Raw genomic sequence first — 22,750 nt, 5'->3', positions numbered from 1 at the left:
TTTTTTTTTTTTTTTTTCCAACCATCACACTTTTTAAAAGAATTTCTAGGTTTTAACCCAGACTTTGTGATTTCAGTTGATCTGAAGTGCCAGAATTCACATTTCAAATAAGCTTCGGGGCCAGGGATTTACCTCAGTGGTGCCACCGCCTGCCTCGAAAGCACAAGGTCCCAAGTTCAATCCCCGGTACAAAAAAAAAAAAAAAATTTCAGATAATCCTCCATGAAATGCTCATGCCGTAGCCCAGGGACCACAAAAGACACATTTTGAGAGCCACTGCCAATGGAAAGATTAGGAAAGGCAGAAAGAAAAAAACAGCAAGTGTTTTTACAGGCTAGCTTTACACAGCCTCTTTAGAAACAGCCCCACATCTTCCCAGGACCCACTAGTAGCCAGCATTCCTTGGGCAAAGGCTCTGCTACTCCTCTAAAGATGAACTCTGACTGCACCCCTTGGCCAGGATTCAGGCCTGGGTAAAGCCCCCTTCTTGGAAAAATAGAAAGTTCTTTAAATATTCACAGCTATACAAACCCACAGTATGGAATCCCAGGCAGAACTAAGCATGGGAAAAGCACTAGGAAGAAGGGAGCAGGAAAGACCAGGAGAATCCTAAAATGTGGGTAAAGAAGCTAAGTGTGGTGGCACATGCCTGTAATTCCAATTCTTGGGAGGCTGAGGTAGGAGGACCATGAGTTTGAGGCCAGCCTGGGATACATGGCAAAACACTGTCTCCAAACAAAATAAAAAGGAGAGGTGGTTATGAGCCTGGTTGAGGGGGCCACCAAAGAAACAACTGCACAGAAACTACTGGAGGTACACATGATTTAGGGTAGTTCACAGTGAAATTATTTTTATCTTAAAAACGTATTTCTTCTTTAAAATGTCTATGAGTGATAAATGGATCTTGCTTTCTGTACTTTACAGTGAAAACCACCATAGTTAGAAACATAGACTTGCTGCCTCACAAGCACAAGGTCCCAAGTGAAACACAGACTTGGAACCAGATCATCTACATTTAAATCCGGACTCTGGCACATTCCTAGCTGTGTAATGTTAGACAAGTTTCCCTCATCCATAAAATGGGATAATACTACCAACTTCATAGTATTATTTTGTAGATTAAATGAATTACTCCATTTAAAGTATTTAGAACGAAGTACTCTGGGAAACTGAAGCAGAAGAACTGGAAGTTTAATCTCAGTCTGGGTAAAGTAAGACACTGTCTCAAAAGAAAAGAAAAAAAGGGCTAGAATATATGTAGTTCAAAGCAAAGGTCCTAGGTTGAATCCCTGAGTTCAATTTATAAATGAATAAAATAAATAAATATATGTAATAGTCTAGAACTTAATACCTTATACTAGGCATTATAAGTACAGTGGACCCCTGACTTACAAACTTGATCGGTTCCTGTGGGCTGACTGTAACTCAAATTGGTTCTAAGTCAATACAGCTGAGATCTGGATGTTTGCCTGGGTACACACTATAGATAACAAGAGGCAGATGACTCTTCCATTAACCTAATTAACCCAAATTGTTCCTATGTCAGGCTGGTTGTAACTTGAGGGTCCACTGTATTTGCTAATATGATTAAGATTTCCTTTTAAGCCGGGTGTGGTGGCGAACACTTTGTAATCCCAGCACTTGGGAGGCTGAGGCAGGCAGATCACCGCGAGAGTTCGTTTGAGAGTTCGAGGCCAGCCTGGGATACATAGTGAGTTCAAGGCTAGCCTGAACTAATAGCAAGATTGTCTCAAAAAAGCCAAAAAAGGGGCAGGGGATTTAGCTCAGTGGTGCCATGCCTGCCTCGAAAGCACAAGGTCCTGAGTTCAATCCTTGGTACCACAAAACAAAACAAAACAAAAAAAGCCCCCCCAAATTTTTTTCTTTTTAAAATAAATTTAAAAGTGAAACAATTTATTTTTTATTTTGTTTTGTTTTTTGAGACGGGGTCTCACTATGTGGTCCAGGCTGGCCTTGACCTCACTATGTAGCCTAGGCTGGCTTCAAACTCACAGCAATTGTCCTACTTGCCTCAAGGCTGAGATTATAGGTGTGTGCCCCCATGCCCAGTCTAAAAGTGAAAGAATTTAAAGAAAAGTATTTGATAAATCATAACGCAGATGTCAAAATTTGTGGACACGGCAAAATTTGAAACGCACACAAATGCCTGAATTTGGCAAAAAATTCCTTTTTTTCTTTGAGAACCAGCGCCTTACTATGACATGGTCTTGAACTTGCGATCTCCTGCCTCAGCCTCCTGAATGCTAGAATTAAGGTATGCACCACTTCACTTAGCTTGACAAAGATTTTCAAACTGTGCTCCAGAGCTTTGGGGGAGCCATGGGACAGGGTTAAGCATCTTTGGCTGCAGATCCACTTCTGCTTTGCAGATGTGCCTTCAAGATGTTTGAACAGTTTCCTTCCTCCCTCCCTTCCTTCCTTTTTCCAGGTCTCATCCCCAGCCTCCTATAAAGTGGTAGATGACTGGAGATGAGAGGTCAGGGTTTAGCTATGGGCAGAATGTAGGAGTTTCTGCAATGACCTGAATCCTGGGCTTTAGGCTTAAAAGGGTAAGCTGCCAGGGGCCACAGGGAGCTGAAAAATAACCAGCAAAGGATTGGCCAGAAGAAGCAGGGTGCAGGGACTAGCTTGGGAGGCAGTGCCAGCAGCCTTGAAACAGCAAGGCCTGGGGCATGCGAGCAGAGCCAGGAGCCTCACAGCCAAGGCCAACTAACTGTAAAGCTACTGCCTTGTCCCAGGCAGGCAGCATAGGAACAGAGTCTGTAGTCTGACAGCTCACCCTGTTGTAAAGTCGGCTTTGACAAGGATGGGCATGCCTGATGTGGTCCGGCAGGGTAGGGAACAGAGCAGTATGCTATTCCCTGATTACCAGCAACTGGCTGCAAGGGGTGCTTTTCTGGGGCTGCATCCAGGGGCCCCATATGGCCTCTGAACCACATCCACTACTGCTTAACTATATGCCAGGCCCTGTGCCGAGCACTTTACTTATTAATTGTGAGTTAATTAGGTTAGTCTTTTACTTATAAAATAAATTAAACCAGATTAAAATTTTAATGTGGGAGGGCCATACATTAGAGGGATACAGGCGTGTTTCTTGAATTCCAGGACAAGAGGCAACTGGCCTCAGGGAAGCTGGAATTCTCCAGAAATTTTCTAATGTTTTTTGTTTTTATTGTTTTGGAGACAGGGTCTTGGTATGTAGTTCAGGATGGCCTTGAACCTACCATGTAGCCCATCCTGACCTAGAACTCACAGTAATTCTCTTGCCTCCACTTCCCAAGTGCTGGGATTATAGGTATGACCCACCATGCCTGGTTTCTCTAGCAACTTTTAGGTTCTCTCAGGGAATCTGCCTCATTCCTCCTCTTTTGCAGATTGGCTTTTCCTGATACTCAGATGATAAGACAGGAGGAAGTAAAGTTCCCATAATCCCACAGTATGGGTCCAACCACAGCTGGGTCCACTGTGATTCTTGGGGGAAAGCAGAGTTCAGCATGGGTTGGGATCCATTTGGTTCCAATCAGATATAGTGAGGGGGAAGGGGAGGCCATACACAGAAGTATCGCTGCTATGGCCCCACATTATGACATCAAGGAGGAAGCTAGTTTCTTAGGGTATGTGTGGATTTGGATCTGTCTTTGTTTGGCTCCAAGGCTAAGGGGTTGCCCTTGATGAGAACAGAGGCAGAGAGCCCATATGTTCACCAAGCCCATTAAGGGACACAGAGACACAGACACAACACAAAGTTCTGTAAGAAAATAAAAGTTTAGTTTGCCAAGGTATCATCACAGCTGTTCTTGCATTCCCTGTACCTAGTTCTTGTAGGCCTGGGCAAGTGAGGAGGAAGGTACTCAGCTGGGAGGAGGAACAGACTTGAGATGAAGCTCTGCTCAGAGGTGGGCAGGGGGCTGGCCCAAGTTCTTCCGGCCCTCACCAGCAATAGGCCGGCCTCGCTCCTCCCAGATGGTGACACCATCACAGGAGCAGATCTGTTTGGGGTTCTGGAAAAGGCCAGCAGAGCGTGCGATGATGCCACAGGCCAACCTGCAGAAGGATGTGGGGTCAGAGTAGGCCCTCATCTGATTTCCCCCAGGGTTCTCCATGCACCACTGGCAGAGCACAGCCTTCCTGCTGGGTGGCAACACTCACCTCTCCCCAGAGTTCCCTGTGATCTTGGATAAGGGATGGCCTCCCCGGCCCAGGTCATCTTCTCCCTCATCGATAACTAGGCTGCGGCCAATCACATCCCACACCTTGGAGGGGAGACAACAACCCTCAGCCCACTGTTCTGTTAGAAAGGGTGCTCACCTTCTTTTCACCTCACCTTCAGCTGCTCATCCTCTATCCGGAAGATGGCTCGGCCATCAGCATCAGCATGGACATTGCCCAGGTCTCCATGGTGCTGGAATGAAACCCAGACAGAAATGATTACAAGAGCCACAGCTGCTATCATCTGGCTTCCTGGTAGCTGATTCCTCATCTCAACTCCCCAAACTACCAACTTCCTCCTGTGGCTCAGTCTGATTAGATTAAGGATAGCCCAGGACTCAAGTACAGCAACTGGACACTCCTCCATTATAAGTAGATTCCTGGGCAGAACGTCAGAGTACTGGAAAGAGCCAGCTTTCCCCTTGTAAGCCGGTTGCTAGCCCTGCTTCCAGCCTCCACGAGCCATATTCCTGCTTCTTTCCAAGCCTAGTTCCCCAGGCTCCTAGTGGCTCCTTGTCAGTGTTCAATTCCTCAGGCTTCAGTTGGCCATGCTTGGCTTCCCTGATCATCCCAACAGCCAGCACCACTTCCCTAACCCCAGCCCCAAGAAACAAACACAAGGAGATAAAGGGCCTGTTCTAGCCCCAGAAACTGGCTCTGCCCACCTTCTTTTACAAAAAAGTGTCATGACACATCTACTTAGCGTGACCTATGAGATACTCTGCCGGGCATGGCAGGAGTATATACAGGGCTCCTCTCCAAGGCCTCAGATGTGAAACAGATGTGATTATGAAATAGCATGAGGACAATAGCTGACAACTTCTGGGTGACAGGACCTTACTGGTGAGCCACAGAAATTACATCTGCCCAACCTGACACTTGGTACCTGAAGCGTGGGCTGATTCATCTGCCCTTGCTGCTGGATAATAGCACATCAGTGTGTGCTGGAGCTGACAGCTGCAAAGAACATAGGCTCTGCTTTATCTTATCCAGATGGACATCTGCTGCTGCTGGCATCTGGCACTTTTGTTATGCCGCCCTGTGTTGGGGACTTTAGTGCTAGAAAGATGAAACCTGGAGGAGTGTGTCTTTGGCTAGGCTAGACTAGGGAGCAGGCTGAGAACTGTGGCAGGAGGCATGACCCTGCAGGGGGTTAGGGAGAGGCAGAATTTCCAGTCCCTCTCCTCAGCATACAGGCCAGGGAGGCCTTCAATATCACACCTACATGCTGGGCCCAGCCTGTAACCTCAGGCACTAAAGGAACAATAAGGGTTTCAGGCAGGGAAAGGCATGGTTCCTCTGTGCTTCACACCAATCCCTCTAGTAGTGCCTGAGGAGGAAGGACTGGAGGGGGATGAAAAGACAGAAGAAGGAAGCTTAGAGACCATCAGGAGATAGGCAAGGGACAATCAGGCTTGGATGTAAATTCCCATACTCAAGTAAGTTTCATATGACCAAAACCATGTAATGAAAACTCTAAAGAAACGTGCCAAATATTCATATACTATTAAGAAAAAGCTTGGGCCGGGGATTTAGCTCAGTGGTTCCGGCGCCTGCCTCGAAAGTGCAAGGTCCGGAGTTCGATCCCTGGTACAAAAAGAAAAAGCTTAACTCTCTATGAAGGGCCATAATCTTCTATAAATTTTATAAAACAAAACAAAAAATAACAAAAAAGCAGTACTTGCAGCTAGCAGGGAAATATAGCCCATATAATTCTAAAATCATGCAAATAAGGGTGTTAAAAGGGTTTACATCTAAAAAATGTAAACACTTGGTTGATTGGAGGTTATGTATACTGGGAAATAATAAACACTATAAGGATAAAATTACAGAAAATCTCTCCTAGTCATGAAATAAGATCCACGTAGACAAAGAAATGCATCATCCTGATGCCCCTTCAGGGAAAGTCTGGTCATGGCCCACTTGCGTGTAGTGTGGTCAGCAGACAGCCTGCAGGGCAGGAGGCTTCAACATCTGCCTTGTCTTCCCACTTCCTCTCCCCAGGTGTGATCCCTAATATACATCTTGTAGTCCAAACTTTAAAAAAAAAAAAGAAAGAAAGAAAGTTGCCAGACATCATGGCATCCTTAGCCACTCATTTCTTACTCAATTCATTCTATCTACGCCCAAAGGCTTGGGTTCAATATGACTACTGACTCTGGTCCTTTCAGGGAGAAGATGCAGGTCACGAGGCAATCTCTTGCCCTTCAGAAACACTCCAGTATGTCACATCTCAAGGGCTTTGCCTGATCAGGTCCCTGTGCTGTGTCTGCCTTCCCCACTCTCACCTTTTTTTCCTGCTAGGTTCCCGTCCATCACCTCTCAAGGCTCCCAAGGCAGAGAGCCTGCAGTCACACCTCCCATATTCACATTCTATGTGATTTATCTCCCTTGAGGGTGGGCCACACCAAGTGTTATTTCCCAGGTTAGGTTACAGTAAGAATGTGGCTTCGAGGTTCTCACTCACAAGCTCTGAGAGAAGTCAGCTGCCAGTGTCATAAGCTTCCCTAGGGAGAGGCCCATGTGGCCAAGGACTGATGTCTGGCCAACAGCCAGGGAGAACCCCAGGCCTGCCAACAGCAACATGAGCAAGCTGGGAAGCAAATCCTCATGTCGGGCCCTGAAATGACTGTGGTCCTGTGAGAGTCTGAGCCAGAGGCACCCAGATTCTTCCCCCATAAAAACTGAAATATGAGTGTTTTTTGTCTTACACTCCTTACACTGGAATCATTCAATTTGAGGCAACACATCACTAATATCCTGACTACAAACATCTAATTGTGCAAAGAACCAGGCAGAAACCCCTCTCCAACTTCCCAGGGCACAGGGTAAAAACTTATGACGATGAGAAAAGGGACAGAACTGTCAAAAGTCTTAAAAAAAAAAAAAAATCAGTCACATGAATTAAGAAACATGTACAGGGTGAATATGCTTTATCTGAAATGCTTGGGACCAAAGTGTTTGCTTTCAGAGTTTTTTGAATTTTGGAATATTTGCATACGCTTTACTGCAGCCCTAATCTGAAAATCCAAACTCTTAAATGAGCTCCACTCAAAGTTTCAGATTTCAGAGCACCTGGATTTTGAATTTTCAGATTACAGGGATGCTCAACTGACCCCACAGATTCATTGGCTTTGTGTCAGAAGATCGCAAATTCCCATGGAATAGAAAATAAACACAATGAGCCGGGGATTTAGCTCAGTGGTTATGGCGCCTGCCTTGCAAGCGCAAGGCCCTGAGTTCGATCCCTGTTACCAAAAAAAAAAATAAAGAAAAGAAAAGAAAAACAAAAAAAAGAAAAGAAACACAATGTCTAGGAGGACATAAGAAGGAGCTAGCAGTTTCCCAGCATGAGGAGCCAAAATCTGCCCTGGGACTATCTCCCAAGTGCATGGGGGATTCACACCCCTAAAATGGAGATGCTACTAGATATATGAGGAGTCCTTAAGGAACATGAAATCACTGAGGAAAGGCAATCCTCTCTTCAGTGGTTTCCCAAACTCTGGGAAGACATTAAGGACCAAGTCTCAGGTCAGTGTTAACAAGTCTTTAACTCCTCACTAATGTCCTCTCATCTCTACTTTGACAGCGATAAAGCAGGTCTCAGTCCCCAGGCATCTGAGGTCAGACTCTAGCAGGGTCCCCCCTCCTTTGGGGGGTGCTTTCATTGATTTATTTTATAATGATCTTCTTCTTATGGCTAGAAGTACTGGTTTTTCATTTTAGGTAGCAATACCAAGTTTTGTTTTTTGAATGGGACTAGGCATTGAATCTACGGCCTTCACACTGAGCTACTGCTACAGCACTTTTTTTTTTTGAGACAAGGTCTTGCTGATTTGTTAAATTGCCTGGGCTGGGCTGCGCTCAAACTTGGCAATCCTCCTGGCTGAGCCTCACAGAGTGCTAGGATTATAGGCATGTGCCACCACATCTAGCTTCAAGTTTCTCATTAAAAATAAATCTAGCGGGCCGGAGATTTAGCTCAGTGGTTTCGCCACCTGCTGCGCAAGCGCAAGGACCAGAGTTCGATCCCGGGTACCAAAAAAAATAAATAAATCTACCTCAGGGCCTGGGATTTAGCTCAGTGGTGCTGAACCTGCCTTCAAAGTGGAAGGTCCTGAGTTTGATCCCCAGTACTGAAAAATCAATCAATCAATCTACCTCAGCCAAGGCAAGTGCTATCCAACTATAGTTCCACTACTTGTGAGGCTCAGGCAGAAGGACTGCTTGAGCCCAGGAGTTTAAAACCAGCTAAAAGCCAGGCATGGTGGCACACAACTGTAATCCCAGCACTTAGGAGGCTGAGGAAGAAGGATCACCATGAGTTCCAAGTCAGTCTGGGCTAAATAGTGAGTTCAAGGCCAGCCTAAACTATAAAGCAGGACCCTGTCTCAAAAAAAAGACCAGCCAGAGCAATCTACTAGTAAGATTCCATCCCAATCAGTCAGTCAACAATCTACCTTAATGATATGAAGTAAAGTCTTGATTTGCTTCTGAAAAAGGGCCAAGAATGTAAAGAAACAAAACTGATCTTGAACTGGTAACTTGAAGCCAAATGATTAGGACATAGGAGTTCATGATACTTGTTGCTCTACTTTGGAACACTCTTGAAACTTTTCAATGATAGATTAAAAAACTAAATAAAAACAACTAAATTTGCCTAAGGAAACAAATGAGTGAACTTAAATGCCTGAATAATGAACAGTACTCGTTGTATTTAGATAAGCCAAAAATCATCAAGGTGGCACATGAAGATGGGGCAAGAATTTTCTGATGAAAAATGGAACTCCAAGGCTGGAGGAGTAGTGTCAAGAATGGCATTTTTAGTAAAACTTCCACTTCCACAGTCTCCTATCTCTGGGAGGTGTTCTCCCTCTGACCCTGACCCTCAGAATGGATCAGGGGCTCAATCTGGGCTCCCAGGATTCATGCCAGGCTTCTCTTACTGCACCACCACCTCAGAATTTGGTGATCTCCCCTGCTAGACTGTGAGCCCAACGGGGAGGCATTGGGCTGTGTACTGTTGTATCCCAGGACCTTGATTATGGAAAACATGAATAAACATCCCTAAGCTGAACAGATCAAGTGAAAAGAAAAGGTCCCAAGAGCTGCCTGCCCTGCCTCGGAGAATATGGGTTCTCTCTATGACCAGCCCAGCCCAAATTGACACTTACCCGGTCAGAGTCCTGAGGGCCCCCATGAGACCTTCCATCAGGGTTGAAGTGGTCCCCACAGCTAAGGAGGAAAGACAGCAGGTGGGCAACCAAACGAGCTCACAGGCCAGGCAGTCCACCCTCTTCTCTATCTATATTTGTGTTATTCATTCATTCATTCATTCACTGAACTAAGAGCCTGGGTTATGCCCTCAAAGAGTTTCTGGTCTAGGAGAGACACAGATGAGTAAACAACTAATGATATCATAGCAAGACCAACACCCTGACATGGGGATCCTTCCCTTCCTGTATCCAGGAGTTGTCTTCTATCTCAGAGGCAGTCAGGTGGTTCCTGGGAGAAGCCTCAGAGTCAGATCTTAATTTGAATTCCCAGCTCTACCTTTTTATCCACTGGGGCCTTTCATAAGTCATCTAACCTGTTTGAGCCTCAGTTTCCTCATCTGTAGACTGGGGTAATGTGCCTCCCAGGTATTTGTGAGGACCCAATGTAAAATCATGTAGCTGAAGGCAGTATAAGGAAGATTACAGATAACTTACCTGCTGCAGTCCCTTGTGAGGTCCCCATACTGATGGACATGGAGCCCATGCAAGCCAGGCTGCAGGCCATCAATGGTTCCCTCGATGAGGCACCGCTCAGGGCTCAGCTGTAGGAAGCGTACCACCCCCTGCACAGGGCCAGGGCCTCCCAGAATGGCCACTGCTGCCCCCAGATTCTCTGCAAGGTATTGGACACTTAGCCCGGCTTGCCACCTCAACCAGCCCTATCCCATTATCAGCTCAGGATGGACAATGAAAGAGTCTCATACAACTTTCACCCCATTCCCAAAGCCACTCCAAACCAGAGCCTAAAACTCTCATGGTTAGATTTGTACCAGCTCTAGGCCAGTCCCAGACAGTCAATCCCAAAGTCATGATGATCACTTACGCAATTGGCTGCTTCCCATGCCCTTGAGTACAGCCTGCCGCCCAGTGCCTTCCAGGAGTGCCTGCACCTCCCGGCTAGGCAGAGTGGTCTGCACTAAGACCATTTGATTCTCCAACTGCACCTTTACATCCTGGACACCTGAAAGGAGAGAGAGGGCAGAGGGCAACAGAAGGTTGGCACCCTGTGCCGGCAACAAGGAACAAAGGTAGATAGAGAGTGGCTCCCAAATTCCATCCCCACTAACCTTACTATGGCCAGAGCTAAGCTTGGAAGCTGCCTTCTAGATGTGTGACCTTGAATCCTCTTAACCTTTTAATTCCTCAGAGTCTGCTTCTTCTTCTTCTTTTTGTTTTTTTTGGCAGTACTGGGGATTGAACTCAGGACCTTGTGCTTTCGAGGCAGGCAGCAGCACCACTGAGCTAAATCCCCAGCCAGGGGTCTGCTTCTTTACATATAAAGTGGGAAAAACAGCCAACTCACTCTCAGGATTTTTGTGAGTCTGTTACATACCACACTTATTTATAACTGTTTTTTTTTTTTTTCTTTTTCCAATACTGGGGATTGAACTCATGACCTTCATACTAAACTACATCCTCACATCCTTAGCCCTTTATTTTTTGAGACAGGGTCTTGTTAAGTTACTAAGTTACCCAGGCTGGGCTCAAATTTATGATTCTCCTTGCTTAGCCTCCCAGAGTTTTGGGATTACAGGTATACATCACAACACCTGTCTTATTTATAACTTTTGAGATATTTAAAATGCTTCTTAAAATGTTTTTATAAAAGTGGGCTATTCCAGGACCAGGGATTTAGCATGGTAGCATCGTGCCTGCCTTGCAAGCACAAGGTCCTGAGTTCAATCTCCGGTACCAGAAAAAAAAAAAAAGTGGGCTATCCATAGTAGCATTATTGATAATAGCTGAAAGATGAAAACAACCTGGAGGCTCATCAACTGATGGACAGATAAGTAGTAGTATCCATACGATGGATTATTATTAGTTATAAAAAGGAAATGAAGTATAAATACATGTTACAACATGGATGAACCCTGAAACACTTTGTTATGTAAAAACTTGTCACAAAAAGCCACAAATATTATATGAAGCTATTTATAGGAAATATCCAGAACAGGCAAATCTATAGACAAAAAATAAGTTAGGGGCACAGAATAGGAAAATGATAACTGAAGGACACAAGATTTCTTTTTTTTTTTTTTTTTTTTTGGTACCGGGGATCGAACTCGGGACCTTGCGCTTGTGAGGCAGGCAGCAGAACCACTGAGCTAAATCCCAGACCCAGATACAAGATTTCTTTCAGTGATACAAAATATAAAATTCATAGTGGTGATGGTTGTACAACTCTGTGAATATACTAATTCCCTTGTAGACTTTTATTTTTTTAAATTTATATTTATTAGTACATGTTTACAGTACATAATAATTACCTTCACTGTGGGGAGTTGGTACATACACATAACATGTCTTGGTTCTTTTTATGTCCCCTTCCCCCTCCTCTGCCTCTGCACTATATACTTTAAATGAGTGAATTTTATGGTATATAAATTATATCTCAATAAAGCTGTTATGTGCATTAAAGAGGGGGCTATTGTCATCATCCTGAGAGCTGACACTAAGAAAGTACCATGGATCAGGCCCTTTTTGACACGTTTTACCTGTATTGACTCATTTGATACAATAACCCTATGAGTTAGGTGCTACTATCTCTATCTTACAAGTGGGAGAATTGAGGCACAGAGTGATTAAGAAACTTGCTCAAAGTCATATTTTAGTAAGTTGTACAACAGGAAACCCTAGGTAGTCTAGCTCCAGAGTATAAGCACTTAATTCAGACATTCTGCTTACCCCAAGAAACAGGCTCTTGTTTCCTGGCTGGGCTGAGAACTTACATACACACACTTCTCCTATAGCAGCTCCTACCTACCTTGAGTGATCCACTCTGCAGAGTAAAGTCTTCTGTTTCATTCACTAGGCTGCTAGCTCTTTTGGGGCAGAAGCTCTGTGTGGTCATAACACCCCACGTATGCAAGTCTCTGGCATGATTCTTACATACTTTCATGAAAACAGTCTCAGCTGAGCATGGTGGTACATACCTGTAGTCCCAGCACTCAGGAGGCTGAGGCAGGAAGATCATTTGTTTGAGACCAGCTTTAGCTACATAGCAAGTTCAAAGCAAGCCTGGGCTGCTAGGGAGGCCCTGTCTCAAACAACAACAACAATATAAAGCAGGGGTAGTGTAATCTCAGGACTCTGGAAAGCTGAGGCAAGAGGACTGAAAGTCTGAGGTCAGTCTGAGTATGTTAGTAAGACCCTGTCTCAAAAAAATTAAAAGAGGGCTGTGGATGTAGCTCAGTACCAATGGCCTGGTTTCAATCCCCAGAATAAAAAAATTTTAAAAACCTCACATAACTTATGCCGTGTTGCCTGAGGTATGGCTTAAAAAAAATTCAGGCTGGGGGCCAGGGATTTAGAGCAGTGGTGCTGCTGCCTGCCTCAAAAGCGCAAGGTCCTGATTTTGATCCCTGGTACCAAAAAAACAAACAAACAAGTCAGGCTTTTACATGGAAAAGCTACCAGAGGGGAAACTGAGGCAACAGAGAGCCCACCAATGAGGTTTTTGACAGGTCAGGAAGAGGCAAGCGGGGAGGCCTGTGTGTGTTTTGCACACATATTAGATGAGGCTTCCTGATGGCCTAAGCTTAGCCAAAGTGGGTTTCCCATCCCTGGGGTCTCACAAGAAGGGCTGATTTTCTGCTTCTGAAGTAACAGTGTCTGAAGGGGGAAGCACCTTATAACTATACCCCTCCTAAATTCCTGACCTGCACCTCAGCCAGAAGGCTGGTTCCTCAACAAAGTAGATGTTCAATTTGGCTGGTGAACCTTTGACTAGAGCCAGGCCAGGCTTTAGTTGGTTCAGGGCCCCTTGAGAAGAAGAGAGGCCAAAGGAACTGCAGGGCAAGTGACAAGGCCTCAAGGGGGTGAACCTGGAGATGTGAGCTCCTCTAATTCACCCCTGGAAGGAGATTAAAGATGTCTTTCCCAAGGCCCCAGGCAACTCTCACTCTCTGTGCCTTCTGGAAACTGTGACTCCCCTGCCCAGCCCATGACAAACCTAAGCCTGTTCCAGTGACCCAGACCAGAAAACAGAGTCACCAGAAGTCTTTCTGGTGCCTAAGAAAACCTGCTGAGGGCTGAAAACTGCCCTATATTCAAGAAAAAGCCCAGCTGTCTGCTATTGCAGCAGAAATGGTTTACTGGAAAAGCTTTAATTAGAACACTCCACTCTCAGTGGACTAGCTCAACTTCATCCAACCCTTACCCACCACACACATTGTCTAGACAAACCCAACTTCAAGATCTGTCCCCTCACACCTCCCTTCAAGCAGAGAACCTGTAAGCCTTTCCTCTCATCTTCATCTGAGATATATTGGGCTCTCACTACATGCCCCAGACTTTGCTAAAGTACTATATACATGTTAAATAATTTATTCCTCAGGACAACCCTCCAGGCCTTTGTGTGACTCCAGGGTAGCTATTATCATTGCCATTTAAATTGCAGAAAAAGAGGCTCAAAAGGTAATATCCAGGGCTGGGGATTTAGCTCAGTCTGCCTCACAAGCGCAAGGTCCCGAGTTCCATCCCTGGTACCAAAAATATAAATTAACTAATTAATTAATTTTTAAAAGGTAATATCCATGAAATCTTTGTGCCACTAAGTGGCAAAGAGAAAGTTTGAATCCAAACAGATCTGAATCCAGAGGGCAACTATCTAATTACTACATACTTCTAATTTCATGAAGTGTTCTGTGACTGCCAGCAGGGTGACACTTGGATGCCCATCTTTACCTAAGCACAAGGGTGAACCATCTCCCTAAAAAGCCCCCAGTGCCTGGTCCATATCTGCTGAATGACTGGATGAACACACAGCAGTATTGAAAGACACCAGTTCTCAGTGCCATGTCAATAGCTCTGCCTTTCAGATTGTTCCAGTTGTGCCAGGTCCCTACATTCCTACAGGTCTTTTAAGAACCAGAAGCTACCTAAGATGAACCAGGGCCAGAGTTGCTTGTTTTGTCAAGATTGTGCTGTTTCCCAATTAAGAACACTACCTATGTTCCGGGGAACTCCTTCCAGAGAAGGAGCTTCTCATTCTCTGGGCCACCTGGGGCTCAGGCCAGCACCGGGACAGGCAGAGCCAGTAGAGGGCTCTGGCAAAGCAAGCTTAAGACCTGCACTCTGGGCCTCAATTTTAGATCTCTCTCTCTCTTTGGGGGGGGGGGGGCGGGTACCGGGGATCGAACTCAGGTCCTTGCGCTTGCCCAGCAGGCGGTGAAACCACTGAGCTAAGTCCTCGGCCCGATTTTAGATCTCTGTGCGACTCTTGAGAACATTTCTTTCACTCTCTAGGTACTGGTTTCTGCGTGTGTAAAATGAATACAGGGCTAGACTGAGATTGCCATGGTCCTTCCCAGAGGTCTCCGAACTGGCCGCGGAAAGGTTAATTCTGGTCTCACCTGTCACCCCTTGTAGGGACTTGAGCACCGCGTCCACGCAGCTCTGACAAGTCATCTGCACGGCGAACTCCAGCTGCAAGGACGTTAGAGACCGGCCGTTGAGGGCTGGGGTCTTGTCTGATGCCATCACTCCAATGCCTGAGACTTGGCCACATGATTTCTCTCCAAGTCCCTTCTTCATTATCTCTCATGATTATTCCAGGACCGTAATTTCATTCCCATCCAACCCCCACTCCCACGCCAAGGGTCCTGCTGCCCCTGCCCCTCAATTTCACCTCGCTGTCTCTGGCCCAATCCCAGGTGCCCGCTTCTTCCCGATTTCCCAAGATAACAATTACCCCAGGGGCGGGGGCTATGGCTCACGAGACTACACTCGAAACCTCCATTCTCACCGTGCACAGGGTCCCGCGCTCCCCGTGGTCCGAAGCCATTCTAGATCAAGTCACCAGCCCGCAGAACGCAGAAGGTAGAAGCCAAGGCAGCGCCGTATAGCTGGGAAGACTGAGCTTCGAAAGCAGCCTTTTGCCCCGCCTCCTGGCGCGTGCGCATGCCAGGTCCTGCGAGGACCTCACAAGGCAGCGGGCAAGGGCTGCGCAAGCGCACTCGGGCCACCAGGGCCTGGTTGCCTTAGCAACTGTTTAGCGTCTTTTGCCCTGAGGGCTAGAGTCGAGTGCGCCAAGATGGAGGACCAGAAGCAAGGGACTGAACTTCAAAGGTTTTACCACCAGTTGCTAAGTCCACTGTCGCTTTTCCCGCGCAGGGCGACGCCCCCAGAGCCTCAGAAGCGCCGCTCAGAGGAGGTCTCGAGATGGCAGACCCTACCGCTCGCTAAACTGAGGGTGGCTTCGCTGTGCCACCAGGTGGCCAAGCTGCTGGCCAGTAGCGGGCTGACGGCGCGGTTGTCTCCCGAAGACCGACTCCATCTCACCGAGGTCATCCTGAATGAATTGAAGTGCAACTGGCAGGAGCCTCCTGCCGAACCTAGCCTTGGCTATGGGAACAACCAGAAGCTACGGAAGCGGCTCGAGGCCTGCATCCTGCTCAGTTGTGAGCAGCTCTTCCTACGCTACCTGCATCTCCTGATGACTATGTCGACTCCCAGGGGAGTCTTCACAGAGTCAGCCATCCTCACCAGGTTGGCTGCCAGCCTTGCCAGGGACTGCACAGTTTTCCTCACCAGTCCCAACGTCTACCGTTGCCTGCTTAAGGATTTCCAGGCACTGCTGAAGGTAGAACAGGCCCCTGGCAACCTGGGCAAGCTGAGCCCCATGTGCCCCGTTGGGACCTTCAAGCTCTGCCCCATCCCCTGGCCTCATAGCACTGGATTTGGCCAAGTGCCATGCTCTAGCCTCAATTTGAACTACCTCATCCAACTTAGCCGCCTACCAGAGTTTCTCAGGGAGCCTGAACTGGATCCAGTGAAAGAACTGAAGTCCATCCCTGAGCTGAAGAGTAAAAAGCACCTTCACTGGCTGTCCTCCATACGAAAGGAGAGAGAAATCGACTTGAGTTCCTCACAGATGGTATCACTACCCAGCCACTCTGTGACTCCCACCAGTGTGGCTTCCCCTCTCCTCTTCCCTCTCTACTCTTGGCTCCAGAGAGGCCAGTCCATGCCTTCTCTCCATGAAGGCTGGATGCTGGCAGATGAGCTGGGCCTTCCTCCACTCTCCACTCGCCCCTTGAGCCCATTGGTTTTGGCTCCAGAGAGCAAACCAGAGCTGACTAGGGACATAGTGGCTGAGGATCTGAAACAAAAGACGAAGAACATGAACTGGGAGTGGACTCACTACTCACCATTGGACTCAGGCTTGCCCCGACTCCTGGGGGCTGTGACCTGTCGCCCAGCTGCTGAACATCGCATGGTAGAGCTGCAGAAAATGTTGAAGAGGCTCCAGGAGGAAGAAGCCACTGGACAGTGCAACCTTCAACTCCCCAAATCACCTCCACTTCAACCACAGCCAGTGACCATTACTTTGAAGCTAAGAAATCAGGCTGTGGTCCAAGTAGCTGCTATGCAGCTCTCTGATAGAAACTTTTTGGACTCTTTCCATGTGGAGGAGGCTGGAGTCCTGTATAACCACCTGGCTGGTGAACTGGACTCCAAAGCCATGGAAGAAATGGATGTTGACTACTATGTTGCCAATAGCCTCAAGGAAGTCTATAAGGAGTTAATGAGCTGTGCCTCTACTAACCACCTCTGTTTTGACCAAGGACCCCTAGTTGAAGCTGCAGCAGAGAAAGACTGGTCAACCTTCCTGTCCTCAGCTTTTCTATGCCAAGAAAAACAGTTTCAAATGATCGACCCTGACCTAGCGAGACTTTACTCCCAGAAAACAAACACTATGGAGTCCAACCCTGAGAAGAGAGCTTCTCTCACATCAACCCAGGCAGCCAAAGGCTGGGAGAAGCGGTCAAATAAGCCCTCCTGGATGAGCTGGTGGAAAAGCACCTTGTCTGTGGATGACTACTTCAAGCACCTCACAAACCAGGAGACAGATTTCCTCCATATAATTTTCCGAATGTATGAAGAGGAGGTTCCTGTAGAGGTATCAGCCCCTGTCAAAGAGTCCCTAGAGATTCAATGTCCTCCTCCCTTGATAGAAAATGAAGAACCAGACTTTGTGCCAGGAGAGTGGGACTGGAACACAGTGCTACAGCACAGGCTACGAGCTGGGAGGCCCAGTATCCTAAGCCTGCAGAAGCGTCTGGAACGACTATGGTCCATGCTTGAGGTCCCCAACAAAGTCCTACTGGACATGGCTGTTAAGTACAGCTCCAATGCCCGTCTGCAGCAGCTACCATCGCTAGTGAAGGCCTGGGCACAGGCTATGAGGTCCATTCAGCTTCGAGAGGTATTTCTGGGGAGACTGGAGGGGTTTGAGGGACAAGCCTCTAACCCCAACCGCTTCTTCCAAAAGATTGAGTTAGACCTAAGTCAACTCCTGGAGCAAGATCGGTTCCGAAGCTATATCCACAAGCAGCTCAATCAAATGGAGCCACCTTTGGTTTCCCTTCTAGAGGAGATTGAGCTAATCTTCGGTGAGCCAGTGACCTTCAAAGGCCGGCGCTACCTGGACAAGATGAAGCGGGACAAAGTGGAGATGCTGTATTGGCTCCAACAGCAGCGGCGGGTTCGAAAACTGATCCAGGCCCAGAAGGCCTCCCTTCAATCCGCCCTGTTCAGGAGTAACAGCAGCTGGTCTTTAATCGCTCCTGGGAATAGTCCCACTAACCTTTAACCAAACCAAATACCCTCAAATCCCTCCCTCACCCCCAAACACCCAGCAGCTCATCTGACCTCTTGATGGCTTTAGAAGAAGAAATATGGGTATCTTTATCTGGGGACTCAGGGCTCAGAAACATTGTGCTTCCAACTGTAAGGGACTAAGGGTAGGTCTTTCTTTTGACAGTGAAATTCTTGTAAAAGAATCCCCATACCCAGTATTCCCATTTATGACAACAGCTTCGCACAATATAACTAAAATCTCATAGCTAAAGAACTGAGAGAATCGCTCGAAATTTATTGTAATGGGAAGACCACACAGAAGGAAATCATGATCTTTGGAACAATCAAGTTTACCATTCTTATCTTATGACATTTACTTGATGGTTAGATACCCAAATCAAAAGTCTCAATGGCAGAATAGTTAAGAGCTAGGGCTCCAGGGGCCAGGGATTTAGCTCAGTGGTTCCACCGCCTGCCTCGAAAGCACAAGGACCCAAGTTCGATCCCCTGGTACCATAAAAAAAAAAAAAAAAAAAAAAAGACCTAGGGCTCCAGAGTTAGTAGATAGAGGTTTAAATCCTGGCCAGGTGATCTTGGGCAAGTTACCTACCTTCTCTGCATTTGGATCATCAAGTCAAATGAAAGAGTTGGGTCCAGGTTGTCACTTCTTCCAGTTTTGTACCTATTGGTAGGGCTGAAATTTTTAATTTAATGTTTACATTTAAGCCAGGCTTGAGATCCTATCTCAAAAAAAAAAAAAATCTTGACACATTGACCCTTGATTGTGCCTGCTTTTGTCATGGGATGCCCTAGTGCTACTACAAGCTTGGGGACTCTGAGGCTGGCTCCATGTACTGTACACAGCTTAGGCATTGTAAGAGGATGTGTGCTGCTTCATAGTTGGCAGCTATTGTAAGATTGGGACATCTTCTCAGGGGCTACTTAAACTGTTAGGTGTCAAAGTGCTCCACTATATTCAAATGAGTATCCAAGCTCATTTTTAATATTTTCAGTAGGTTTCAAAAAGAGTAGTATTCCAAGCCAGGTGTGGTGGTGCATATCTGTAATCCCAGCATTGGGGGAGGCAGAGGCAGGAGGACTGCCTCGAGTTCGAGGCCACCCTGGGCTACATAGTGAGCTCAAGGACTGATGAACTACAGAGCAAGACCTTGTCTCAAAAAAAAAAGGTAGTATTCCATTAACAGTAAGTCTCAGCAATTGTACAATCTAAACGTTGCTCAAAATATCCTCTGATTGTGTTAAGAGTTGTCATCTGAGCACAAGTTATCATCATACAGATTTGCTCAGCTACGTCTTCATTGGGAAAACTGAAGTTGATGGTTATTATTCCAAACATGAACAGAACTGCCAATGGGTGATTATTGAGCCAATCAGTAAACTGGCCAGCAGCAGAACCTATGAACAAGTTTACTGAACTTTCAGGTCTTGGCAGCTAGAGAAGAACACAAATATACAGTAAATGAATTTTTTCCAGACTTATTCTATATTGCTTATTTTTGCAGATAAGGCAACAGTGACATAGGATAATATCTCCCACCCAAACTTAAATTGATGCAATTTCTTTTGAAGTCAGTTCTCATTCTGTATCCTTCATTTTGTTGGGTATAGAGTGGTGGCTGTTACAACTACAGTTGTTCCAATTTCAGTCATTTGTCAGCAAGTGGAGTTTTTTTTGATACCTACAAAGCTTGTATAGCTTCATAGACCCCCTTGAAAAGAATATATAAGCAAACAAGTCCTGGAGTCCCTTCACTTAACTTCCAATGCCATTCTGGAGTTTTATTTATTTATTGCAGTAGTGTTGGCATTAGGAATTGAACCCAGGACCTTCATGCTGAGCTAATCTCCAACACTTTTTATCTTTTATTTTGAGACAGAATCTCACTAAATTGCTAAATTGCCTATGCTGGGCTAGAATTTTCAGTCCTTCTGCAACAGCCTCCCAGAGCTGGGATTACAGGTGTGTGCCACCATGTCCTGCTGGAGTTTCATAGTTTCATCTTTTATCTTCAGGTAGTCTAATGCCTGGTCCTTCCATGTCTAACCCAGAAGGAAAGTCAAGATCTTTCTATAAAAGGATGAATCCATGTTGGTCTTCAACTATTCTAGCTTATTCTAGTTCATGGCTATTTGCATTTTCTGGCATATTTGTTCATTTCACTTTGTTTTATTTTGTTTTGTTTTTTGAGACAGAGTCTTTCTCTGTAATTCAGACTGGGCTTGAACTCACTAAGTAGCCCAGGCTGGCCTCAAACTTTCGGCAATCCTCCTGCCTCAGCCTCCCAAGTGCTAGAATTACAGATGTGCCCCACTTTTTAAGTAAACAGGCCCAGGGCCCACTTTTTAATTGATTTTGATTTTCTTGATTTTTCAGAGTTCTTTGTATATTCATGATCTCCTATTGCTGACTTTTTATAGGTTTGGTAAATGTAATAATAATGGTAATTAACATTCATCCATGCTTTACTGATTAAAAAATACTTTTCAGGGCCGGGATTTAGTTCAGTGGCATTGAGCCACCTCACAAGTGCAAGGTCCTGGGTTCAATCCCCGGTACAGAAAAAAAAAAGTGCTTTTCATAACTGCTTCACAGTTGAATGTAACTTGCCCTTACAGATCTGGGATTTTCAGGTTGCGTTGTTCTGGAATCAATCTGTAGTGGGGTTTGGCTTCATGTCAGGCCTCTACACAACTAGAGTCCCTGTCCCATCCCAGCAAACTCAGGTGTGTTGAGAATCAACACTTTGCCAGCATCATGCTGAGGTGCATTAAGAGGATGTTATTTAAGCCTCACAACAATCCTGCAAAGAATGAAAAGATATTGTCACCTCACTCTAGGAAAGTGGACTCTGATAATTGGATGAAAATCATTCTCTAAATTACTGAGGATTTTTCATTAAGTTTTATTTTTGTTCCTGCCCTAGATGTAGAGGCTTCTAGACAAGTAATTCAGATCTGGGCTGGGAGGATTTGTTATAGCCCTCTTGCTACCCAGGCAGGGGCACAGGCTGAGTTTACAAGAGCCCAGTATCTTCTGTGTTTGCTATTGCACTCAGAGATAGTTAATTTATTTGCATATTTACAAATTTATTTATTGGACTGGGGATGTAGCTTAGTGGTAAAGCGTGTGCTTAGCAGGCATAAACCCTGGGTTAGACACTCAGTACCAAAATAAATATGTGTGCATATTTATTTAAGCTAACACAAATTGTATTACATATTAACAGAAATAGTGTATTTTTATGAAAAATGATTATATTTTCCAATTGTATGGTGGCACATGCTGAGAGGCTGAGGCAGAAGGATCAAAAGTTTGAGTTTTGGGGCCGGGGATTTAGCTCAGTGGTTCCACTGCCTGCCTCAAAAGCGCAAGGTCCCGAGTTCGATCCCCAGTACCAAAAAAAAAAATGTTTGAGCTCAGCCTGGACATTTTAACAACTTTGTGAGATCTTGTCTCAAAAAAGAAAAAGGGCTGGAGATGTAGCTCAGTGTGAAGGCCCTGAGTTTAATTCACAATGGCACAAAACCAAAAATTTGTATTTTCTAAAACAAAAAATGTAAAAATAGTGGCTATTTTACAGTTTTGTAAATCTTTTCAATGTCTGGCTTCATAGAAGACAGTGATTCTCATATCTGCTTCTGCATGCAATCTGTTGCAATATCACACATCATGTATCCTCTGGGAAGCATTCTACACTTGGGAAAAAGGCAGTATCTTAGCCGTGTTGTGAAAATAGTTTTGACCTCATAAAACCCCAGAAAGGGACTAAGGGGCCCTCTTTGTGTTTTGTTTTGTTTTGGTTTTTCTAAAAACAAAAACAAAGGAGCAGGAATGAAGGCAAGGCAGAAGTGAGGATTCTGGTTGAGGCAGTGAGACATGCTAGAACAGGAACAGCAGAAGAGGGGGATGGGTGGCTGCCTAGGAAAGTTTGTTCATTTCTAAAGTCCAAGGACAAGGCCAGAGGTAAAACTACAACTTAGAAAAACAATGGGTAATTCTGCCAAATGGTTATCTAGCTACTAATCGAGCAGATTGGCTATGGTGATCTGGCTTCTCTGGGAAGCTGAGACACACAGAGCTAAAGCCAAGTGCCAAAGGGCACACAGGTGCTCGTGGGGAGGGGCTGGAGCCCAGGTGTAATGAACTCCACTAAACCACTAAGCTGACAAGACTTACCCCTTCCTGCCCCAGGGTTTTCTGTGTTAGGCCACTTTTACAGTATTTTGTACCATCATCTTCCTTAAATTGACCCCCCCTTTTTTTTTTGGTACTGGGGTAGAACTCAGGACCTTGTGCTTGGCAGGCAGGAGCAGTAACACTAAGCTAAAGCCCTGGCCCCAAATTGACACAATTTTTTTTTCTTTTTTGGGGGGGGGCGGTGTACCAGGGATCAAACTCGGGTCCTTGCACTTGCAAGGCAGGCAGCAGAACCACTGAGCTAAATCCCCGGGCATTGACCCAATTTTAAACTTATTTAAAATGGAGGCTGTATCAGTCATAATTGTGCACCCCTGTAATCTCAGCACTCAAGGAGGCTGAGACAGGAGGATTTCAAGTTCAAGCTCAGCCTAGGAAATTTAAGAACTTAGCAAGACCAGACCCTATCTCAAAAAGTACAGTGGACCCTTGACTTACGAAC

General features: G+C 45.8%; 2 protein-coding genes across 4 annotated transcripts; one reads left to right on the top strand and one right to left on the bottom strand.

Moving 5' to 3' along the window:
• Positions 1-3,767: 3,767 nt before the first annotated feature.
• Ccs (copper chaperone for superoxide dismutase) lies at positions 3,768-15,424 on the bottom strand. 3 transcript variants are annotated; one of them, XM_004852294.3, is made up of 8 exons: positions 15,253-15,424; positions 14,861-14,933; positions 10,330-10,467; positions 9,942-10,119; positions 9,405-9,465; positions 4,346-4,423; positions 4,171-4,274; positions 3,768-4,065 (listed from the first exon to the last, which is right to left on the bottom strand). In XM_004852294.3, exons 1-8 carry the CDS (start codon positions 15,289-15,291, stop codon positions 3,912-3,914), a joined length of 825 nt encoding a protein of 274 aa, XP_004852351.1. In that variant the 5' UTR covers positions 15,292-15,424; the 3' UTR covers positions 3,768-3,911. The 3 variants fall into 3 exon arrangements, with proteins under 3 accessions (XP_004852351.1, XP_012930409.1, XP_021120195.1); XM_013074955.2 differs by lacking the exon at positions 15,253-15,424 and adding an exon at positions 10,574-10,774 and having other exon boundaries at positions 14,861-14,939; XM_021264536.2 differs by lacking the exon at positions 14,861-14,933 and having other exon boundaries at positions 15,253-15,387.
• A 116-nt stretch (positions 15,425-15,540) lies between these two features.
• On the top strand, positions 15,541-19,153 carry Ccdc87 (coiled-coil domain containing 87). The gene has a single exon (XM_004852292.4). The coding sequence runs from the start codon at positions 15,541-15,543 to the stop codon at positions 18,100-18,102; it is 2,562 nt and encodes an 853-aa protein (XP_004852349.1). The 3' UTR covers positions 18,103-19,153.
• The last annotated feature ends 3,597 nt before the right edge of the window (positions 19,154-22,750 follow it).

This window comes from Heterocephalus glaber, unplaced genomic scaffold (genome assembly GCF_053883595.1).
Source record: "Heterocephalus glaber isolate CG9 unplaced genomic scaffold, H.glaber_assembly_v1.0 deba00000594, whole genome shotgun sequence".
Taxonomy (NCBI): Eukaryota; Metazoa; Chordata; class Mammalia; order Rodentia; family Bathyergidae; genus Heterocephalus; species Heterocephalus glaber.
This window is presented reverse-complemented; position numbering and strand designations above follow the sequence as displayed.